We start from the raw sequence: 19,637 nt of genomic DNA, 5'->3' as shown, positions 1-19,637 counted from the left end.
GCTGGGGGGTTACATTCCCACTTAACAGTGCTGAAAGCAGAGGTGAAATGCAGCTGCTGCTTCCCGGATGGAATGCAGCTGGCATGGGGAACCTGCTCCTGGGTGACAAACAGCACACAGAGTGGGGACAGCACAGCCAGGAATCCCTGCAGGAAGGGAACTCCACGGCACCAGGAGCTGACAGAACACACAGCAGCCAGACAGGAGAAGCTGTTTTGCTGCTGAAGCAGCAGCTGGGTGAATTCCCTCTCCTCAGATGAACTTGGCTCATTATTTAATTTAATTGCAAGATTAACTCACTCCTCCCACCCAAAGTTATGTCCAGGAACAAGTGGATGTGGCACTCTAAGGTTTGGGGGTCTTTTCCAGCCTTAGTGATCCTCTGATTCTCCCCATTTCTCTGGATATTGACTTAATGACATTTTTTGGACAGACTGGTTGGGCACAAAGTTCCCAGATTTCCTGGGGTGCTGACACACAAAGGGATTGAGGAAATCTCCCTTTCATGGGAAGTGTTCAAAAAACCCCAAGAAGTGGAAAAAATTCCCTGCTCCCTGTGCCTGCCCCGGGCATTCCCAGTTCCTGCCCTGTGCCAAGGGAACTGCTGGTGCCACACACAGGAAATGGTTCAGGACCACCAACATTTGCTATCAATGCCCAAAATTTCCACATGAAAATCCACATTAAAAGCACTGCTGGGCACATGGAAAATGCCTCCTCCTGAACAGCCACAAAAGAACATCCAGGGAAAAACAAGGTGGAGTGGATTTTGGGGGAAACTATTTATAAGGAAAGGGATAGAGGCAAAGAGGGGGCAGACAAAAAAGGGTCTAAAAAGAACTGTCTGCATTTAAACCAGGTTTGGCCACAACACCAGAAACTTTTATTCTTCCTATTGAAAGAAGCAGCTTTATCAAGTATTTCCCAGGAAATGGCAATATGGGCTAGAAAATGCAGATAAAAATACCTGTATTCATTGGTGTAGTCAAAATCTTGTTTGTTGTGAGTTGGTTTTAGGAAGTTGCATTCAATAATCCCAACAACACCCACACCCATGTTGTTTGCCTGAAAGGAATTAAAGTTTATCAGGAAAACCAACACAAAATCCATGCCAATATTGCAAGAGTTTGCTGGAGGTAATTATTAACTGGATCTACACTGGGTAAAAAGGAATTTCTGGCTTATGACTCCTCTGCAAGGAGAAAGTCTTCATATAAACCCCCTAAAGAACAAATCCTCTGCTCCACCCCTGGTTTTGTCCTGAAACATGTGCTCAGATTCATATTTTTGTATCAAACAGCTCAAAACCAAACAACTTAATACAATTTTCAAGTGCTGCACAGAGTAAAAAAAGGTGATTTTATCAAGTATACATCAATATCTTGCTTTCCATCCATATTCTTTTTTAAAATCAGTGTTTGAATGAAATTTATCAAGATGTTGAAATATTCTGAAGCCTCAGTTTCTTACCTTTAACTGACAGCCAACTCTTTCATAAGCTTTGATGAGTCTGTTTTTGTGGTACATCATTATTCCATAGTGATCTTTGTTCCTGCAGTTAAATCCAAAAGTAATTCTGACTGTTTTGGCCTTTGAGCAGATATTAAGGAAATACAGGGTGAATCTCATGGAACACAAAAAAAATAAGAGTTACTCTGAGTGGGCCTTAGAGCTTTCTTTTCTTATACTGAGATAATTCCTTCAGTAGGACTTAAAAAAACCAAAATAACAACATCAACAAAAAAACCCAAAAACCAAGCAAACCAACCAAAAAACCCACCAAAAAATAACCCCAAATGTATCAATATAACTGAAGAAAATGCAGTCACAGAATTCAGCTCTGCAAAGGAAACATTAAAGGATACATTGAGAAATTTGGGTCTGTAAATATCCCTCTCGATGAAGGCCAAACTTTTGGAAACCAGCTGAGTTTTCACCTTCTGCCCTCTCAGGATGATCTGCATGGTTGGCTTCAGGTACAAAATACTGCAGTAAGCCTAGAAAACAGATTCTGTTAAAATGAAAACATTTACACCCTCCAGCTTCCAAAAATAATCCCAATTTTAAAGATCCAACACGTACTCTTAGGGAGTAATCACTTTCTGGAACAATCTGGTCCATCCTCTCCTGTTTTTTGTAGCCTCTTTTGCCTGTTTCATCCAAGTCTTCTGGAATTCTGATGTCATATTTATCCTTGTCAAAGTCAAATTCTGGTTTGTCATTTTTATCTCTAAGAATGAAGATGGGAAAATGTATTCATTATAGAGGAAAAAAGCAAATACAAGAGGAGGTGTTGTGGGAGAGCCAGGAAATGAGGGAAAAAGGGGAATTTTGCTAAAATAAAAATTGGGAAGCTGGATTCAAGTTGTAAACTGCACACAGCTTGTTCCAGTTATTCCACACACAAAGAATGCCCAAATCCTTCTGTGTTTGCACACACTGAAAGAAAATTTAGTGAAAAGTAAAAAAGACTGGATTTCTCTTAATTTCTACAATTCCAAATCCTTCTGTGTTTGCACACACTGAAAGAAAATGTGAAATTAGTGAAAAGTAGAAGGCTGGATTTCTCCTAATTTCTAAGATTCCAAATCCTTCTGTGTTTGCACACACTGAAAGAAAATGTGAAATTAGTGAAAAGCAAAAGCCTGGGTTTCTCTTAATTTCTAAGATTCCACATCCTTCTGTGTGTGCACACACTGAAAGAAAACATGAAATTAGTGAAAAGTAAAAGCCTGGGTTTCTCTTAATTTCTACAATTCCAAATCCTTCTGTGTGTGCACACACTGAAAGAAAACATGAAATTAGTGAAAAGTAAAAGCCTGGATTTCTCTTAATTTCTATGACTCCAAATCCTTCTGTGTTTGCACACACTGAAAGCAAACATGAAATTAGTGAAAAGTAGAAGCCTGGATGTCTCTTACTTTCTAAGGTTCCAGATGATGATCCTGGTGCCCTTTTTGCCTATGATGGCATCCAGCTCTGCCAGCAACTTCTCCTCAGTGGAGAACAAGGAATGGGCCAGGATGGCCTTGAGGCTGTTCCTGGATTCTGCGGGGTCGCTGATCTGCCGTGGGCACTGGGTTAAGGACAGGGACAGGAATGGAGCACAGACAGCAGGAAATGAGGACACGGCAGCTCCCAATGCCCAACGGCTGCACCCAATTCCCAACGGCAGCACCCAATGCCCAACGGCAGCACCCAATGCCCAACGGCAGCTCCCAATGCCCAACGGCTGCACCCAATGCCCAACGGCAGCTCCCAATGCCCAACGGCAGCTCCCAATGCCCAACGGCTGCTCCCAATGCCCAACGGCAGCTCCCAATGCCCAACGGCAGCTCCCAATGCCCAACGGCAGCTCCCAATGCCCAACGGCAGCTCCCAATGCCCAACGGCGGCTCCCAATGCCCAACGGCGGCTCCCAATGCCCAACGGCAGCTCCCAATTCCCAACTGCAGCTCCCAATTCCCAACTGCAGCTCCCAATGCCCCATGGCAGCACCCAATGCCCAACTGCAGCTCCCAATGCCCAACGGCAGCACCCAATTCCCAACGGCAGCACCCAATTCCCAACGGCAGCTCCCAATGCCCAACGGCAGCACCCAATTCCCAACGGCAGCACCCAATTCCCAACGGCAGCTCCCAATTCCCAACGGCTGCACCCAATGCCCAACGGCAGCTCCCAATTCCCAACTGCAGCGCCCAATGCCCCACGGCAGCGCCCAATTCCCAACGGCAGCGCCCAATGCCCAACGGCAGCGCCCAATGCCCAACGGCAGCGCCCAATGCCCAACGGCAGCGCCCAATGCCCAACGGCTGCACCCAATTCCCAACGGCAGCACCCAATGCCCAACGGCTGCACCCAATGCCCAACGGCAGCACCCAATGCCCAACGGCAGCTCCCAATGCCCAACGGCAGCTCCCAATGCCCAACGGCAGCTCCCAGTGCCCAACGGCAGCACCCAATGCCCAACGGCTGCTCCCAATGCCCAACGGCTGCACCCAATGCCCAACGGCAGCTCCCAATTCCCAACGGCAGCTCCCAACGCCCAACGGCAGCACCCAATGCCCAACGGCTGCACCCAATGCCCAACGGCTGCACCCAATGCCCAACAGCAGCTCCCAGTGCCCAACGGCAGCACCCAATGCCCAACGGCTGCTCCCAATTCCCAACGGCTGCACCCAATTCCCAACGGCAGCACCCAATGCCCAACGGCAGCTCCCAATGCCCAACGGCAGCACCCAATTCCCAACGGCAGCACCCAATGCCCAACGGCAGCACCCAATGCCCAACGGCTGCACCCAATTCCCAACGGCAGCACCCAATTCCCAACTGCAGCACCCAATGCCCAACGGCAGCGCCCAATGCCCAACGGCAGCGCCCAATGCCCAACGGCTGCACCCAATGCCCAACGGCTGCACCCAATTCCCAACTGCAGCTCCCAATTCCCAACGGCAGCGCCCAATGCCCAACGGCAGCGCCCAATGCCCAACGGCAGCGCCCAATGCCCAACGGCTGCACCCAATGCCCAACGGCAGCGCCCAATGCCCAACGGCAGCTCCCAGTGCCCAACGGCAGCTCCCAATGCCCAACGGCAGCGCCCAATTCCCAACGGCAGCGCCCATTTCCCAACGGCAGCACCCAATGCCCAACGGCTGCCCCCAATGCCCAACGGCAGCTCCCAATGCCCAACGGCTGCACCCAATGCCCAACGGCAGCTCCCAATGCCCAACGGCAGCGCCCAATGCCCAACGGCAGCTCCCAATTCCCAACGGCAGCTCCCAATGCCCAACGGCAGCGCCCAATGCCCAACGGCAGCGCCCAATGCCCAACGGCAGCTCCCAATGCCCAACGGCTGCACCCAATGCCCAACGGCTGCTCCCAATGCCCAACTGCCCATTGCACAGCTCAGAATCCCTACAAAGTGAGAAGTTTTAACCAATTACAGCATAATTTCCTGGCTTATGGCTCCTCTCCAAGGAAAAATTTGGATATAAACAATGCATATGGAAGTTTGAAAATTTTAAAATTTGATAGGAATTTTCATATTAATTCATTTTGATAGAAATTATATCAAATTTAGAATTTGATATAAAAATGATATCAAAAATTGATATAAACGTGAAAATTTGATATAAATATCAATATATACATTTGAAAATTTGATATAAATTTTCATATAAATTCATATAAATATTCATATAAATTATATCAAATTTTAAAATTTATATAAAATTATATTGAAAATTGATATAAATTTGAAATTTTGACATAAACATCAATATATAAATTTTAAAATTTGATAGAAATTTTCATATAAATTCATGCAAATATTCACATAAATTGTTATTAATTATATCAAATTTAAACATTGATATAAAATTATATTGAAAATTGGTATAAATTTGAAATTTTGACATAAACATCAATATATAAATTTTAAAATTTGATAGAAATTTTCATATAAATTCATGTAAATATTCACATAAATTGTTATTAATTATATCAAATTTAAACATTGATATAAAATTATATTGAAAATTGGTATAAATTTGAAATTTTGACATAAACATCAATATATAAATTTGAAAATTTGATAGAAATTTTCATATAGATTTATATAAATATTCATATAAATTATATCAAATTTTAAAATTGATATAAAATTATACTGAAAATTGATATAAATTTGAAATTTTGATATAATTTTGAAATTTTGATATAAACACCAATATATATAATGGAAAGGAGAAAATTTCAAGTTTATATCAAAATTTCAAAGAAGAAAAGTGATATAAACATCCAGGTATAAATTTAAAGTTTTGATATAAATTTTCATATAAATTCATTTTTACATAAATGATATCAAATTTAAAAATATAAATATGAAGTTTTGATGTAAGTTTGAAAATTTGATCCGAAATTGAAATTTTGATACAAAATTAAAATTTTGATATAAATTTGAGAATTTGGTATAAATTTGAGAATTTTCTCCTCTCCAAGGAGAAAATTTTGATATAAACATCAATATATAGATTTGAAAATCTGATATAAATTTTCATATAAATTCATTTTTTGTATAAATGATGCCAAATTTGAAAATCTGATATAAATTGAAATTGTGGTATAAAGTTGAAATTTTCTCCTCTCCAAGGGGAAAATTTTTACAGAAATATCCATATATAAATTTGAAATTTTGATGTAAATTTTCATATAATTTCATTTTTGATATAAATTATATTAAATTTGAAAATTTTCATGTCTTCAAGGAGCAAATTGATATAAACATCCATATACAAATTTGAAAATTTAAAAAATTGATCTAAATTTTCATATAAATTAATTTTTATATAAACGATATCAACTTTGAAAAATTGATATAAATTAGAAATTTTTATATAAACACCAATATATAAAATTGAAATTTTGATATAAACTTGAAATTTTCTCCTTTCCAAGAAGAAAAGTGATATAAACATCCATGTATAAATTTGAAAAGTTGATATAAGCTTTCATATCAATTCATTTTTGATATAAATGATATCAAATTTGAAAATTTGATATAAACTTGAAATTTTGATATAAATGTGAAAATTATCTACTCTCCAAGGAGAAAACTGATATAAACATCCATATATAAATTTGAAAATTTAAAAAATTGATATAAATTTTCCTATAAATGAGTTTTTAAATAAATGATATCAACTTTGAAAATTTGATATAAATTTGAAATTTTAATATAAATTTTCAGATTTGATATAAATTTGGAAATTTTCTACTCTCCAAGGAGAAAATTGATATAAACAACCATATATAAATTTGAAAATTTAAAAAATTATATAAATTTTCATATAAAATTATATTTGATATAAATGATATCAAATTTTAAAAATTGATATAAATTTTCATATAAATTCATTTTTGACATGAACTACATCAAATTTGAAAATTTGATATAAACTTGAAAATTTTCTACTCTCCAAGGAGAAAAACTGATATAAACATCCACATATAAATTTGAAAATTTTAAAAAATGGATATAAATTTTCCTATAAAATAATTTTTAAATAAACGATATCAACTTTGAATATTTGATATAAATCTGAAATTTTTATATAAATTTGAAATTTTGATATAAACACCAATATATAAAATTGAAATTTTGATATAAACCTGAAATTTTCTCCTTTCCAAGAAGAAAAGTGATATAAACATCCATGTATAAATCTGAAGTTTCGATATAAATTTTCCTATAAATTAATTTTTAAATAAATGATATTAACTTTGAAAATTTGATGTAAATTTGAAATTTTAATATAAATTTTAAAATTTGATATAAATTTGGAAATGTTCTGCCCTCCAAGGAGAAAACTTTGCCATCAGCACCCACAAAAGCAGCCAAAGCTTTCCTTGGGGCGCCGTTATCCCCAGAGTTGGGCCGTAGCCGCAGCTTTGCGGCGGGCGGGCAGGAAGGATATGTTGGTTGGTGAAGGTGATGATGGGAACCATGACGTGCTCTGCCTTGGTGGCCTCCAGGAAGGTCTGGGACAGCAGCCCCACGCTCATGGTGTCGCCGTTCTTGGTGAAGACGATGGCGTCCTTGCCCAGGCGCATGGAGCCCGACTTGAAGCCGTTGCCGTAGAGCCCCACGGGGACGCGGCCGTTCATCACCGACTTCTCGCTGAAGCCAAAGCTGCAACCGGGAAACACAGAGGGTGAGGCCTCGGGTTTGAGCTCTTATGGGTTTCACATTCTGTGCTGCTTTAGTGTTTGGGGCTGGGCTGTGTATTATGGGATGGTGAGCTCTGTGCACAGAGCAGGGAGACAAAACAATTCCTGCTCCAGCTGGGCACCAAGGACAAATGATCCAAATCTCAGCCCCAGAGCACAAACCCCGTGGGCTGGAGAGAGAAAAACAAGCAGGGTGGGTCTCTGTTCCAGACTGCAAGGCAAGATGGATTCCATTCCCATCTGTATGGCAGATTATCTTTTCCCAAGTGGGCAGTTTGCCTTATCTCTCTCTCTGAGTGCTCACAATCACTCCTCCCTTGGGAGGGGACACTGCTGATAACAGCCATTGAATGTCCCTGCATGGCTGATAAGAACTGCAGCATCCCATTGGGAGATGTGAGCCCAGAGGGAGGAGCCAAGCATTCCTGCCTGGATATAATCTGGAGATTCTGGAACACCAGCACAGCTTCTGCACTGGATTCCCAGAGGAACAGCAGCTGCCTCTTCTTCCTCTGGATCTTCAGAGGAAGAGACTGCACCTTTCTCCAGGATCCCTGCTCCAGCAGAACCAGCCCTGACACTGCAGGAGGGCTGAGCCACAATTCCAATGGTTCTGCTGCCAGCACCCTGACCCACAGGGTGTCAGGCTGGGTTCTGACTCTGGCAGTGTTGTTCTAGTGCACTGCATTGTTTATTTTATCCTTTTATTTTCTTCCCTATTAAAGAACTGTTATTTCCTGCTCCCATATTTTTTGCCTAAGAGCCCCTTAATTTAAAATTTATAGCAATTTGGAGGCTGGGGGGAGGGGGTTTACATTCTCCATTGCAGGGGAGGCTCCTGCCTTCCTTAGCAGGCACCCGGCTTTCCAAACTGAGACAGATTCCATAACCTAAAGCTGGAATTGGACAATGAACTCCAAGATGCAAATGGAGCAGTATTGCATTTGTGGGGTGCCCTGTGGCAGGGAGGAATGATGAATCTGACTCCATGTTCTCAGAAGGCTAATTTATTATTTTATGATACTATATTATATTAAAGAATGCTAAACTATACTAAAGAATACAGAAAGGACACAGACAGAAGGATAAAAAGATAATAATGAAAACTCCTGACTCTCTCCAGAGTCCTGGCACAGCTTGGCCCTGATTGGCCAAAGAGTGAAAACAACTCCCAGCAGAATCCAATGGAACAATCACCTGTGGGTGAACAATCTCCAAACACATTCCACATCAGCACAACACAGGAGAAGCAAATGAGATCAGAATTGTTTTCCTTTTCTCTGAGGCTTCTCAGCTTCCAGGAGAAATCCTGGGCAAAGGGATTTTTTCCAGAAAATGACTGCCACAGAGCAGAACTTCTAAAAGTGAGAGACCTTGTGACTGGCTGTCCATTTTGGGGCCATTTTGGTTCATCTTGGGTGCAGCCCTGGCTGGGCTCTTGTGCTGCCCAAGGTGCATCCATTGAGTTCTCCTATTAAATCCCTGCTTTATTCTTTAGCTCCTTCCAGCCTCTGCTCTAGGTCAGCCTTCTCAAGGCATCAAGGGTGGGAAAAAATCCCTGCAAAACTTGAGGGTTCAAGAGATACAAGTGCAGGACTTGGCAAATTATTTAACCCAACCCTCTTGTTTTAGAGGTCAGAGATTCCTGAACAATTAAATCCTAAAATCATCTGGACAACGCTGCTAAAACCACACATCAAAAACTTAGGGAAATCTCCTTCCAGCTTTTAAGTATGGAACAGAAATATGAAATTTGGAATAAGGTGAAAAAGCATTGTTATGGGATTCTGGTAGTTACCCTGTAATTTCACAATTAATACTAATAAAAACCCCTAACCCTGTCTCTTTTCTCTCTCCACTTCCTAGTAAAAGTTTGATTCACAAGTTTTCCATTTCTGTATCACACTTCAAGTAAAACAGGGAACTGCACATGGAATTTAGGATTTATTATGGTATCTAACAGAAAAATAACAGTTTGAATTCAAACTTGCTCAAATTTAAATCTGCAGGCAGAGCAGTTTTTTACACTAAAAGAGAAATTGCACAGAAGCTTTTTGCTTCTGTAGAAATAAGAGAAAAATCAGTTCCAACCCTACAGAATATTTAAAGATAAATAGACAATAATTTAAATAGTAGAAAATCCATTAATTTTTCTACAATACATTCTACTATTAATATTCCAATGGGTTTGAGCTAAAAATCCCTTTTTCTCTCATCCACTAACTTAAACTAAAGCAAGTGTGTCTGTGCCCACAGCAACGAAAATCCCCTCTCAGGGGGTGCTTTTGTGCTTTTAGCACTTGGATCTCACATATTTCATGTACCTAATAATAATAATAATAATAATAATAATAATAATAATAATAATAATAATAATAATAATTATTATTATTATTATTATTATTATTATTATTATTATTATTATTATTATTATTATTATTATTATTATTATTATTATTATTATTTTAAATATTTGAATTCTCCTTAGCTCAGATCATCATCATCATCATCTCAGGGGGGCTTGGTGCTTTGTGGCTTTGTGCTTTTAGCATTTGGATCTCACATATTTCATGTACCAAATTATTGTTGTTGTTGTGGTTATTATTATTAATAATAATAAATAGTAAAAATATTTTAATTCTCCTTATCTCCGATAATAGCAACAACAACAACAATAATAATAAAGATTATGATGGTAGTAAAAATCAAATGTTTGAATTCTCCTTATCTCTACTAGCAGTCACTACAGAGTTTCCACAGCTTAAAGGGAAGGCTGAGAGAAAGGATAAAAGGAAATGATGAGGTAAAAGTTCCCTGACAAAGTTACAGGGAAGCTTTAGCAGCATCTGCCTGCTCTGGAGTCTCACCTGGACCTTTAGAAATGCTGAATTTATGAGCAAAACCAGTGAATTATGGATGAGAAACAAGAATACAGTGAGGAATAGCAGAAGCAGAGGTGGAATTTGTAGCAGGCAGGTGCCAGGAGGTGCCCACCTGAGCATTTTGTGCAGTTTCTCGGAGTTCATGCCGTTGCCGTTGTCGGTGAAGGTCAGGCAGATGTTGTCATTGATGACGGTCTTGTCAATCCAGATCTGTTTGGCACTCACATCCGGATCATAGGCATTGTCTGAGGGCAAGGAAAGCAGTGGGGGACACCAGAAAACAAAAATTAACTGAGTGCAGACACACTTTAAAGTCAATCAGAGTGTTAGGATGGAACAGCTGCATCCAACCCAGGAGAACCTCACCAAACCAACACAAAACTGCCCAGATGATCAATGACAGTGACACAAAGACCAAAGATGGAGCTGGAGCTGAGCAGCTCACACAAGAACAGAAAATGAAACCAAGCCCAGGTTCCAGTTTCATTTCCTGCCTGCAGAGCAGCTGATGCAATGTCTGCTTTCTCCCAGCCCTTACTGTAAAATGCTTTAGACTCAAACTTTCTGTTTACGGGATGTGAAAATCAAACTGAGTAAAGAGAAACCAGGGCTCCACAAAGCCCTCCTGGCAGCAAAGCCAGGCCCAGCTCAGCTGCCCCAACACCACTTCTGTCCATCTTTTCCCCTCATCCCCAGGCATTTGTGAGGGGGAGGAAGGGTGGGATGTGATGGCACCTCTGTCTCATTGCCTGCCTGCCAGGTGCAGCTGAGACACAGAAAACAGATCAAGCCAATCACAGGAATCATTGCTTGGTCACAGGCTGGTGATTCCTTGGCAGGTTTCTTCCTATAAACTTTAAGTCCAAATTGCATCACAGTGAAATATTTCATAAAATGTATTTCAGCATCACAAAAGAGGACAGACAGGTACAGCTGAAAGTTTGGAAGTATTTGGAGTGTGAAAAGAGCTGAGATGATTGAACAGATTGTACTCCCAAAACAGCCAGGCCTTTCCACAGCAACAGGGCCTGGTTTCCTCCTTTGGGACAGCTTTGACCTCATCTAGCTGAAAAATCCCTGTTTTCTTCTGTTGGGTTAATTTTCTGGAGGGGGGGAAAGGAAAATGGGGAGAGGAAAAGGAAAAGGAAAGGGGGAGGAAGAGGAAAAGGAAAGGGGGAGGAAGAGGAAAAGGAAAGGGGGAGGAAGAGGAAAAGGAAAGGGGGAGGAAGAGGAAAGGGGGAGGAAAAGGAAAGGGGGAGGAAAAGGAAAGGGGGAGGAAAAGGAAAGGGGGAGGAAAAGGAAAGGGGGAGGAAAAGGAAAAGGGGGAGGAAAAGGAAAAGGGGGGGAAAGGAAAAGGAAAAGGGGGGGAAAGGAAAAGGAAAAGGGGGGAAAGGAAAAAGAAAAGGGGGGAAAGGAAAAAGAAAAGGGGGGAAAGGAAAAAGGGGGAAAGGAAAAGGGGGGAAAGGAAAAGGGGGGAAAGGAAAAGGGGGGAAAGGAAAAGGGGGGAAAGGAAAAGGGGGGAAAGGAAAAGGGGGGAAAGGAAAAGGGGGGAAAGGAAAAGGGGGGAAAGGAAAAGGGGGGAAAGGAAAAGGAAAAGGGGGGAAAGGAAAAGGAAAAGGGGGGAAAGGAAAAGGAAAAGGGGGGAAAGGAAAAGGAAAAGGGGGGAAAGGAAAAGGAAAAGGGGGGAAAGGAAAAGGAAAAGGGGGGAAAGGAAAAGGAAAAGGGGGGAAAGGAAAAGGAAAAGGGGGGAAAGGAAAAGGAAAAGGGGGGAAAGGAAAAGGAAAAGGGGGGAAAGGAAAAGGAAAAGGGGGGAAAGGAAAAGGAAAAGGGGGGAAAGGAAAAGGAAAAGGGGGGAAAGGAAAAGGAAAAGGGGGGAAAGGAAAAGGAAAAGGGGGGAAAGGAAAAGGAAAAGGGGGGAAAGGAAAAGGAAAAGGGGGGAAAGGAAAAGGAAAAGGGGGGAATGTGTGACCAGAGGAGCTGCTCTTCCCTTTGACAGCAGCCAGGTGCTCAGTCAGCCTGGCTGGGGGCCCAAGCCCCACCTTTATTTTGAGGAACCAGCTCATCACTCCCTGACTGTGGAAAAGAGGAACTGGAGATGTCCAGTTGACTTCTGCTCACAATCAAAGGCAAGATGATCATCAGGAGCTAACAAAGAGATGCACAAGCCCCAGGTAATGCAGGTAACAGGAGCAGAACAAAAAGCAAAAGCACTGAGGATGTTCAGCCAGGTCTTCCCCTAAAAGGAAGGAAAAAGGGTTTGTACCAAGGAACAAGAATTATCCCAAGCTATTGATCACCTACCTATGAGTTCTGCAATTGCACTGAAGGGCCAGGTGTGACTGGTGGAGTTGGTGTGCAAGAACTTTGGGCACAGCTGGAATAAAGCACAAGCAGGGCATTAGTTTGTGCTCTCCAAGGCAGAAACCAGGCTGTCAAATAAAGGAAATTTCACGAGGCTGGTTTGGACAACACCACCAGAAGGCTGTAATTGAATTGATTTCTGGGTTTTGGCAGAGAACATTAACACAGCTCTTGAAGAGGAAATCAAGCACAGTTTCAGCATGTTCTGAGCATGGGCTGTCATCCTAACAATCCTTTATCTTAATAAACATATAAGGAACTACTGCTATCTAATGATTCCAGAGGTTACAGAAAACATCAAAGCCATGGTCCAAACCCAGTAACAGAAGCTCTCAGATGTTAAAAACTCACCTCTTAAACCAGAGGGATTCAAACTTCATGTGAAGAGTGAGCAGCACCCAATACCCTCTGTGGGGCACTGTCTGTGCCCACAGTGACCAAAATCCCCTCTCAGGGGGTGCTTGGTGCTTTTAGCACTTGGATCTCACACATTTCATGCACACAAAGGCACAGGCACTGCCAGAATTAGATGAAAATATGCGAATAAAGCACCTCTTTAGGGCATGTAAATTGGAGATGTCAGTGCCAAAGAGCTGCCAAGCAGCCCCAGCCTAGGCTCACGTATATTCACTTCCAGACGTGGAAAAGCAGAACTAAAAATCCATGTAAGTTAAGGACCTGTCCACACAACATTTGGAAAAAATTTAACTGCTGCAGCTGCTGGTTGTGTTTGCATTAGCCCTGAGGAAATCCATGGTTACACTCCTACAAAGCCTTTAACACAAACCCCCTGCACAGATGTGCTCAAGCCCCCTGCCGGAGTCGTGGCGACGGCAGAAAAAGCAGCACCATGAACACAACACACTGAAAACTGCCCTTGTACCACTGAGTCACACAAAAACCACAGCAAAATCCACATTATTACACAGAGAAAATCTGAGAGAGATTTTAAAATACTGTGCACATATCCACATTGCATTTTTACAGAGTTACTTGTTGACAAGCACTTCTATCAAGGTATGAAGCGTAAATAAAAGTAAAGTGTAAATATAAGTGCAAATAAAAGCAAGCAGCCACCTCAAAGCTCCAAGGTGAAAAGGAATGATGCTAAAAGCAAATCCCAGAGCCACAAACCAGGCACAGAGCAGGAGAAAGGCACAGGGAGAAGCAGCAGCCCTGGTTCAGAGCAACAGAAGGTGCCAAGAGCTGTCACCTCGATGCTCAGGTCACAGCAGCACATGACACAATTCCAAGTGCAACCTAATCCCTGCATTTCTCCATGGAGCACCAGAGGGAGCCGACAGCACCTTCCTCGTTGCCATCTGTGCTGCAGAGCTCCAGGTTTGCAAAATCTGGTGCATGGAGTCAGGCTAAGCCAGGGTGCTCCCAACAAACACTTCCAAGTAATTCTGAATCCAAAAGAAAAATTCCTCTGGGCTATTAATGGAAACCTCACATGTGCCATGGCATGTGGGCAAAAGCATCTTGGGATTTCTCCCTCTGCTGTGCAGGAACTCAGGGGATCCTCAGAGCCCTGGGTGATTCTCCTCATCTGATTCTCCAGCATCTGCTCCTGGGTTTTCTAAGCTTTGGGATCAAAATCCACCAGAAACAACTGCTGGGGTTTTTCCCACCTGAAATCCCTCCCAGGCAAAACAAAACCAGACTTAAAATCCCCAACCCACCACAGGGATGCACACTCAGGGATTTGGCATCTGCTCAGCTCCCTGCTGAAACACTGAGGAACTCCAGGCACACAGGAGGCTGCAAGTGCTGGATTCCCTGCTGGATCCATTGCTGGGCTCCCTGCTGGATCCATTGCTGGGCTCCCTGCTGGATCCATTGCTGGGCTCCCTGCTGGATCCATTGCTGGGCTCCCTGCTGGATCCATTGCTGGGCTCCCTGCTGGATCCATTGCTGGGCTCCATTGCTGGGCTCCCTCCTGGATTCCCTGAAATCTCAGCAAGAGGGATTTGGCAAGAAGCCCTGGCTGTGACTTTGACAGAGGCATCAATTCACACTTGGGAATTTTATGGAATTCTTGAGGCTGGCCCAGCCCTGCCAGCCCATGCAGTGCCAGCTGTGCCCCATGGGCACCTTGTCCCCAGCCCAGAGCACTCAGTGCCACCTGCAGGGGACACCTGCAGGGCTGGGCACTGCAAAGCTCCCTGGGCAGCTCTTTCCAAAGCCTGAGCTCCCTTTCCAGGAAGAAATTCCTTCTGAAAAGGAAGCAGCACCTCCCCTGACCATCAGACAATGCTGAGGAAGGACACCTCAGTGTCACCCACAGTGGTGTCATCACCAATAAATGTCTTTTTCTGCCTGTGACCCAAACCATTCTGTGTGCACAGCAATCAAAGCTTGCCTGTGTAACACAACAGCTCCACTGCTGTGAACCACTGGGAATTGTGAGAACAACATCCCAGGAATCCTGCTGGAATTCTCCAGATCACTGCCTGGGGGAGGCTGCAATGTTCACAGCACTGGGAAGTGTCACAGGTACAGGGAGGGGAAGATGGGAACTGGAACCCATCTCCCATCCCTCAGCAAAAGCTGAGCATGAGTGCCACAGGGAATTCATGGGAGAGTTACCTCAGAGCCCACAGCAGCACCGGGTCACAGAATTCCACCCTGCCCTGGGCTGGGAGGGACCTTAGGGACCACCCAGCCCCAAGCCCTGCCCAGGCAGGGACACTCCCCAGCAGAGCAGGAGGCTCCAAGCCCCATCCAGCCTGGCCTGGCTCATTAAAACAAGGGCACAAAATCAGATTAAAGAGCAGGAGAACGGTGGTTTTAGGCCATCAGTTTTGTAGCTTCCTCCAGAGCAATGCAGCAGTCAGCAAGCACTCCCTGATTCCTGATGAACTCACCAGGAAATATTTCAGTCCGTTTGTCCTTACACTTAATTCATCAATGCACCACTTTAATTAGCTCATAATTAATTGAGATTCAGTAAGAGCTCAACACTCACTTTGCCAATCCAGCTGTTTTGCTCACTCAGCCAAACATATTTCGTTATTCAGTGAGTTTTTCTTTAGTAATTTCATTTTTTTCTGTGCAGCCAAATGCAGCTCAAACCTGCCTATCTGGAACTGACCTGTCCTGAGGACAGCATCCCCTCAGTTATAGCAGCAAATATTGAGGAATAAAGCAGTTTATCCCTCAAAAATGACAGGCAGCTTGGGAATTTCAGTTCCCAGCCCTTGCAGATCCCAAGGTGTGCACAAATCCCAAACCCCTGCAGAGTTTGCCTCATCTTAGGAACTTACTGCTTGCACATAATAAATGTGTGTTGTGTCACCCATCATCACGACAGCAAATCATTCATTTGAGTGAAAAATGCAGCTTGGTTTAGCCTGCATTTATTTAACAACTTCTTGGGAACAACTCTGCCATTTTCATGGAATTCTTGAGGCTGGCAAAGCCCTGCCAGCCCACAGAGTGGGCAGCACCTTGTCCCCAGCCCAGAGCACTCAGTGCCACCTGCAGGGGACACCTGCAGGGCTGGGCACTGCAAAGCTCCCTGGGAATCTCATTCCAAGGCCTGAGCACCTTTCCAGACAGAAATTCCTCCTGAAATTTCCCCTGCCAGCTACACAATCCCAGGTCAGCACTGCTCAATGAACCACATCAAGGGACCGATCCAAATTCAAAACCACTCTTAAAATATTAACCTGGATCACTTCCCTGAGCTGCTCCATTGCTCAGCTGGACAAAAATCTTGCCAGAGCTCCAGCAGGAGATAAATTCCAGGCTGGGAATGAGTTCCCAGGCCCTCCCAGTGCCTCTGAATCCACAGGAAATATTTTATATTGCCAAAGAACTGTGACTATCAGCTTTCCCCACCATTCTCTGCATTACAAAGCCTTTTACAAAACCTGGTCAAAACTGCATCAGCTGCTTCACCTGAGCAAAAAATAAATAAAAAAAAAAAAAAAAAAAAGAAAAACCCTACAAAACCCACAGCTTTCACTGGAAAGCCACTGAATGCAAATTCTCAGCTGTGCCTGCAACAAACAAAACCAAAGAGCAGCCTAAAAATAATTCAGAAAGTTCCCAAGTGCATCTTGTTTCATTTGTACTTCTGAGAGTTCAGCCTGGCAAAGTGATTTCAACCTGAGAATGATTTTAAACTCTGAACTGCCACAGGCAAAGGCTGATTTTTGATATTTTTCCTCTCAAGACAACCAATAACACATCCAAAAAGTAATAATAAATCCAAATCTTTATCTAAAGAAGCAGGACAACCCTGCTGCAATAAAATATCACACAAATTATGGGTTTCAAACACTTGCAAGAACTAAAGGCCTGAAATCAAAATGAAAATGCAATTTTGGAACTTCAAGGAGATGATGTTTAGGCTCACCTCTAGAATAATTTATTTTAGCAACTTTCATTAGAGTAATATAAATTCACATTAAGGTAACAGAAACGGCTATTAGGGTAACAGAAATCGAAATTAGGTGATAAAATTTCAGCCAGAGGTTGAACTCAATGATCTGGGAGGTCTTTCCCATCCTAAATGATTCTGTAATGCCAGCAGTGCTGAGCATATTCCAACACACACTTCCTTACACTCAGTATTTGTCACTCAAATATTTCACAAGTTACTCATCAGAGCACTCCTGCTCCTTTCCCCTGTCCTAAAGCAAGGTGATGAGAACAGGTGAGATTTAGAGGCATTGACTTGGGAAAACCTCTCCTGTTTCCCCTGAAAAAGCAGCTTTAACTTCATTTCCATCGGCACAAACAACCCAAGCAATTGCCACAACAGCTCAGCAACAACGCTGCGACTGAAAACCCCACACAGCAGCACCGAACTGCGCGAACACTCATCCCTCTCAGCTGCAATTAGGGTTAAACTGTAATTAGGCCGCTCGCAATAAAAGTAGTTAAGATTTGAAGTTACAAGCCGGCAATTAGAGGTCACGGTGCTCGCCACAGGCGGGGAAATCCCGCCCCCAACACCGAGCCCACCCCCAGCCCTCACCTTCCCCTCGGACAGCCCGGCCGGACCCAGAGAAGGGAATTTTCCCGGATCAGAGCGGGGATGAGGGCGGGAAGCCCCCGGCCCCACGTCCCCCACAGAGACGCGGCAGCGCTCCCCGCCCTCGCTGAGGGAGTGACCCCGGAGGTGCCCAAGGCCAGCCTGGACGGGCTCCGAGCAGCCTGGGACGGTGGGAGGTGTCCCCGGCCATGGCAGCAGGCTGGAAGGAGCCGGTCCCGAGCCGGTCCCCAGCGGGTCCCTCGGGTGCCGTGCCCCGGCCGGCCGCGGCCCCGCCGCCCGCCCGCACTCACCGCGCTCAGGCGGATCCCGCCCTGTGTTTTCGCCGCCATCTTCAGGCCGCGGCCCCGCGCGCGCTTCCGCCTCCCCGCGGCCTTTCGCGCTTCCGGCGCCGGGCGCGCGCACGCGGGGCGGGGCTTGTGGGGAGGCCGCGCCCCCTTCCACTGTGGGCGGGGCTGGGGCTGAGGGCGCTGTGAGGGGATGGCGGCGGGGCGGAGTGAGGGGGCGGTGGGGTTGGGGTAGGGCTTGGGCGTCATCCAGGACAGCTGTACCCGATCGCCGCCTTGGCCCCAGCCCATAGCACTCAGTGTCACCTGCAGGGATGGACACTCCAAACCCCCCTGGGCAGCCCCTGCCTAGGCCTGAGCACCATTTCCAGGAAAAAAAAATCCCACTATCCACCCTGAGCCTGCCCTGGCCCAGCCTGAGGCCGTTCCCTCTGCTCCTGTCCCTGTTCCCTGGGAGCAGAGCCCGACCCCCCCGGCTGTGCCCTCCTGGCAGGGACTTGTGCAGAGCCACAAGGGCCCCTGAGCCTCCTTTGCTCCAGCCCCAGCCCCTGCCCAACTCCCTCAGCCCCTCCTGGGGCTCCAGCCCCTTCCCAGCTAAGTTCCCTGCCCTCGACGCCTGAAATCAGCAGAAGGGTGGAAGTAGAAACTGCTCTGGGGAGCCAGACAGGAACACTCAGAGTGCCTGGAGGGCGGGAGCGCTGTGGGAAAGTCCCAACTGTGCCCCAGTGGAAAAGGCCCTGGGGGTGCTGGTGACAGGGGCTGGACACGAGCCCAGGGGTGCCCAGGGGGACAAGAGGCCACAAGAGCTGGGCTGGATGAGGAATTGTGTGTGCAGCAGGAGCAGGGCAGGGATTGTGTGGGGAATCACAGATCCTCTGAACAGATAGAGACACAGTTCTCTCAGGATTTTCCTGGGAAGCTGTGAGAAGCTGTGAGAAAGTTCAGAGAAGAGAATGAGAAACAATTCTTATCTCCATTTGCTACACCTGTTGTTGTGTACATGTAGAATGTGTTATGGAGATTATTTACCAAAGAGTGATTTCTTAATTAGACACTGGATGGTGTTCAGAGGGATTGGCCAGTTAGGTCAGAGCTGTATCAGACTGTCAGTAAGGGTTACAAACTTCTTAGTGAGATAGTATAATATTGTCGAATAATATAATATAGCTTAATGAAACAATTGACCAGCCTTTTGCAATCACAGAGTCAATACCAATTATTCCCCATTCAAGGGACCATAACCACAATAGGATTGTCCCTCTGTGCTGGCTCTGAGAGACCCTGAGGGCTGGGCCCAGTTCTGCTCCTGCAGGAGAGCCCTGGAGGGGCTGGAGCGTGTCCAGGGCAGGGAACGGAGCTGGGCAGGGGCTGGAG

General features: G+C 44.6%; 1 protein-coding gene across 1 annotated transcript in view; it reads right to left on the bottom strand.

Moving 5' to 3' along the window:
• The window catches only part of MORC3 (MORC family CW-type zinc finger 3), a 28,034-nt gene extending 9,698 nt beyond the window's left edge, over nt 1-18,336 (bottom strand). The window contains exons 1-9 of the mRNA XM_054514020.1: nt 18,270-18,336; nt 12,912-12,984; nt 10,723-10,855; nt 7,478-7,690; nt 2,922-3,071; nt 2,083-2,230; nt 1,866-1,997; nt 1,471-1,590; nt 968-1,065 (exon numbers count right to left, since the gene is read on the bottom strand). Of these exons, the coding sequence (XP_054369995.1) occupies nt 968-1,065; nt 1,471-1,590; nt 1,866-1,997; nt 2,083-2,230; nt 2,922-3,071; nt 7,478-7,690; nt 10,723-10,855; nt 12,912-12,984; nt 18,270-18,308 (1,106 nt within the window). The 5' untranslated portion in view covers nt 18,309-18,336. The remainder of the gene's footprint in view (nt 1-967; nt 1,066-1,470; nt 1,591-1,865; nt 1,998-2,082; nt 2,231-2,921; nt 3,072-7,477; nt 7,691-10,722; nt 10,856-12,911; nt 12,985-18,269) is intronic.
• Between the last annotated feature and the right edge of the window lie 1,301 nt (nt 18,337-19,637).

The sequence above is a fragment of the Molothrus ater genome, chromosome 2 (genome assembly GCF_012460135.2).
Source record: "Molothrus ater isolate BHLD 08-10-18 breed brown headed cowbird chromosome 2, BPBGC_Mater_1.1, whole genome shotgun sequence".
Classification (NCBI taxonomy): domain Eukaryota; kingdom Metazoa; phylum Chordata; class Aves; order Passeriformes; family Icteridae; genus Molothrus; species Molothrus ater.
Note: the sequence above shows the minus strand (reverse complement) of the source record. Positions and strands in the feature narration are given on the sequence as shown.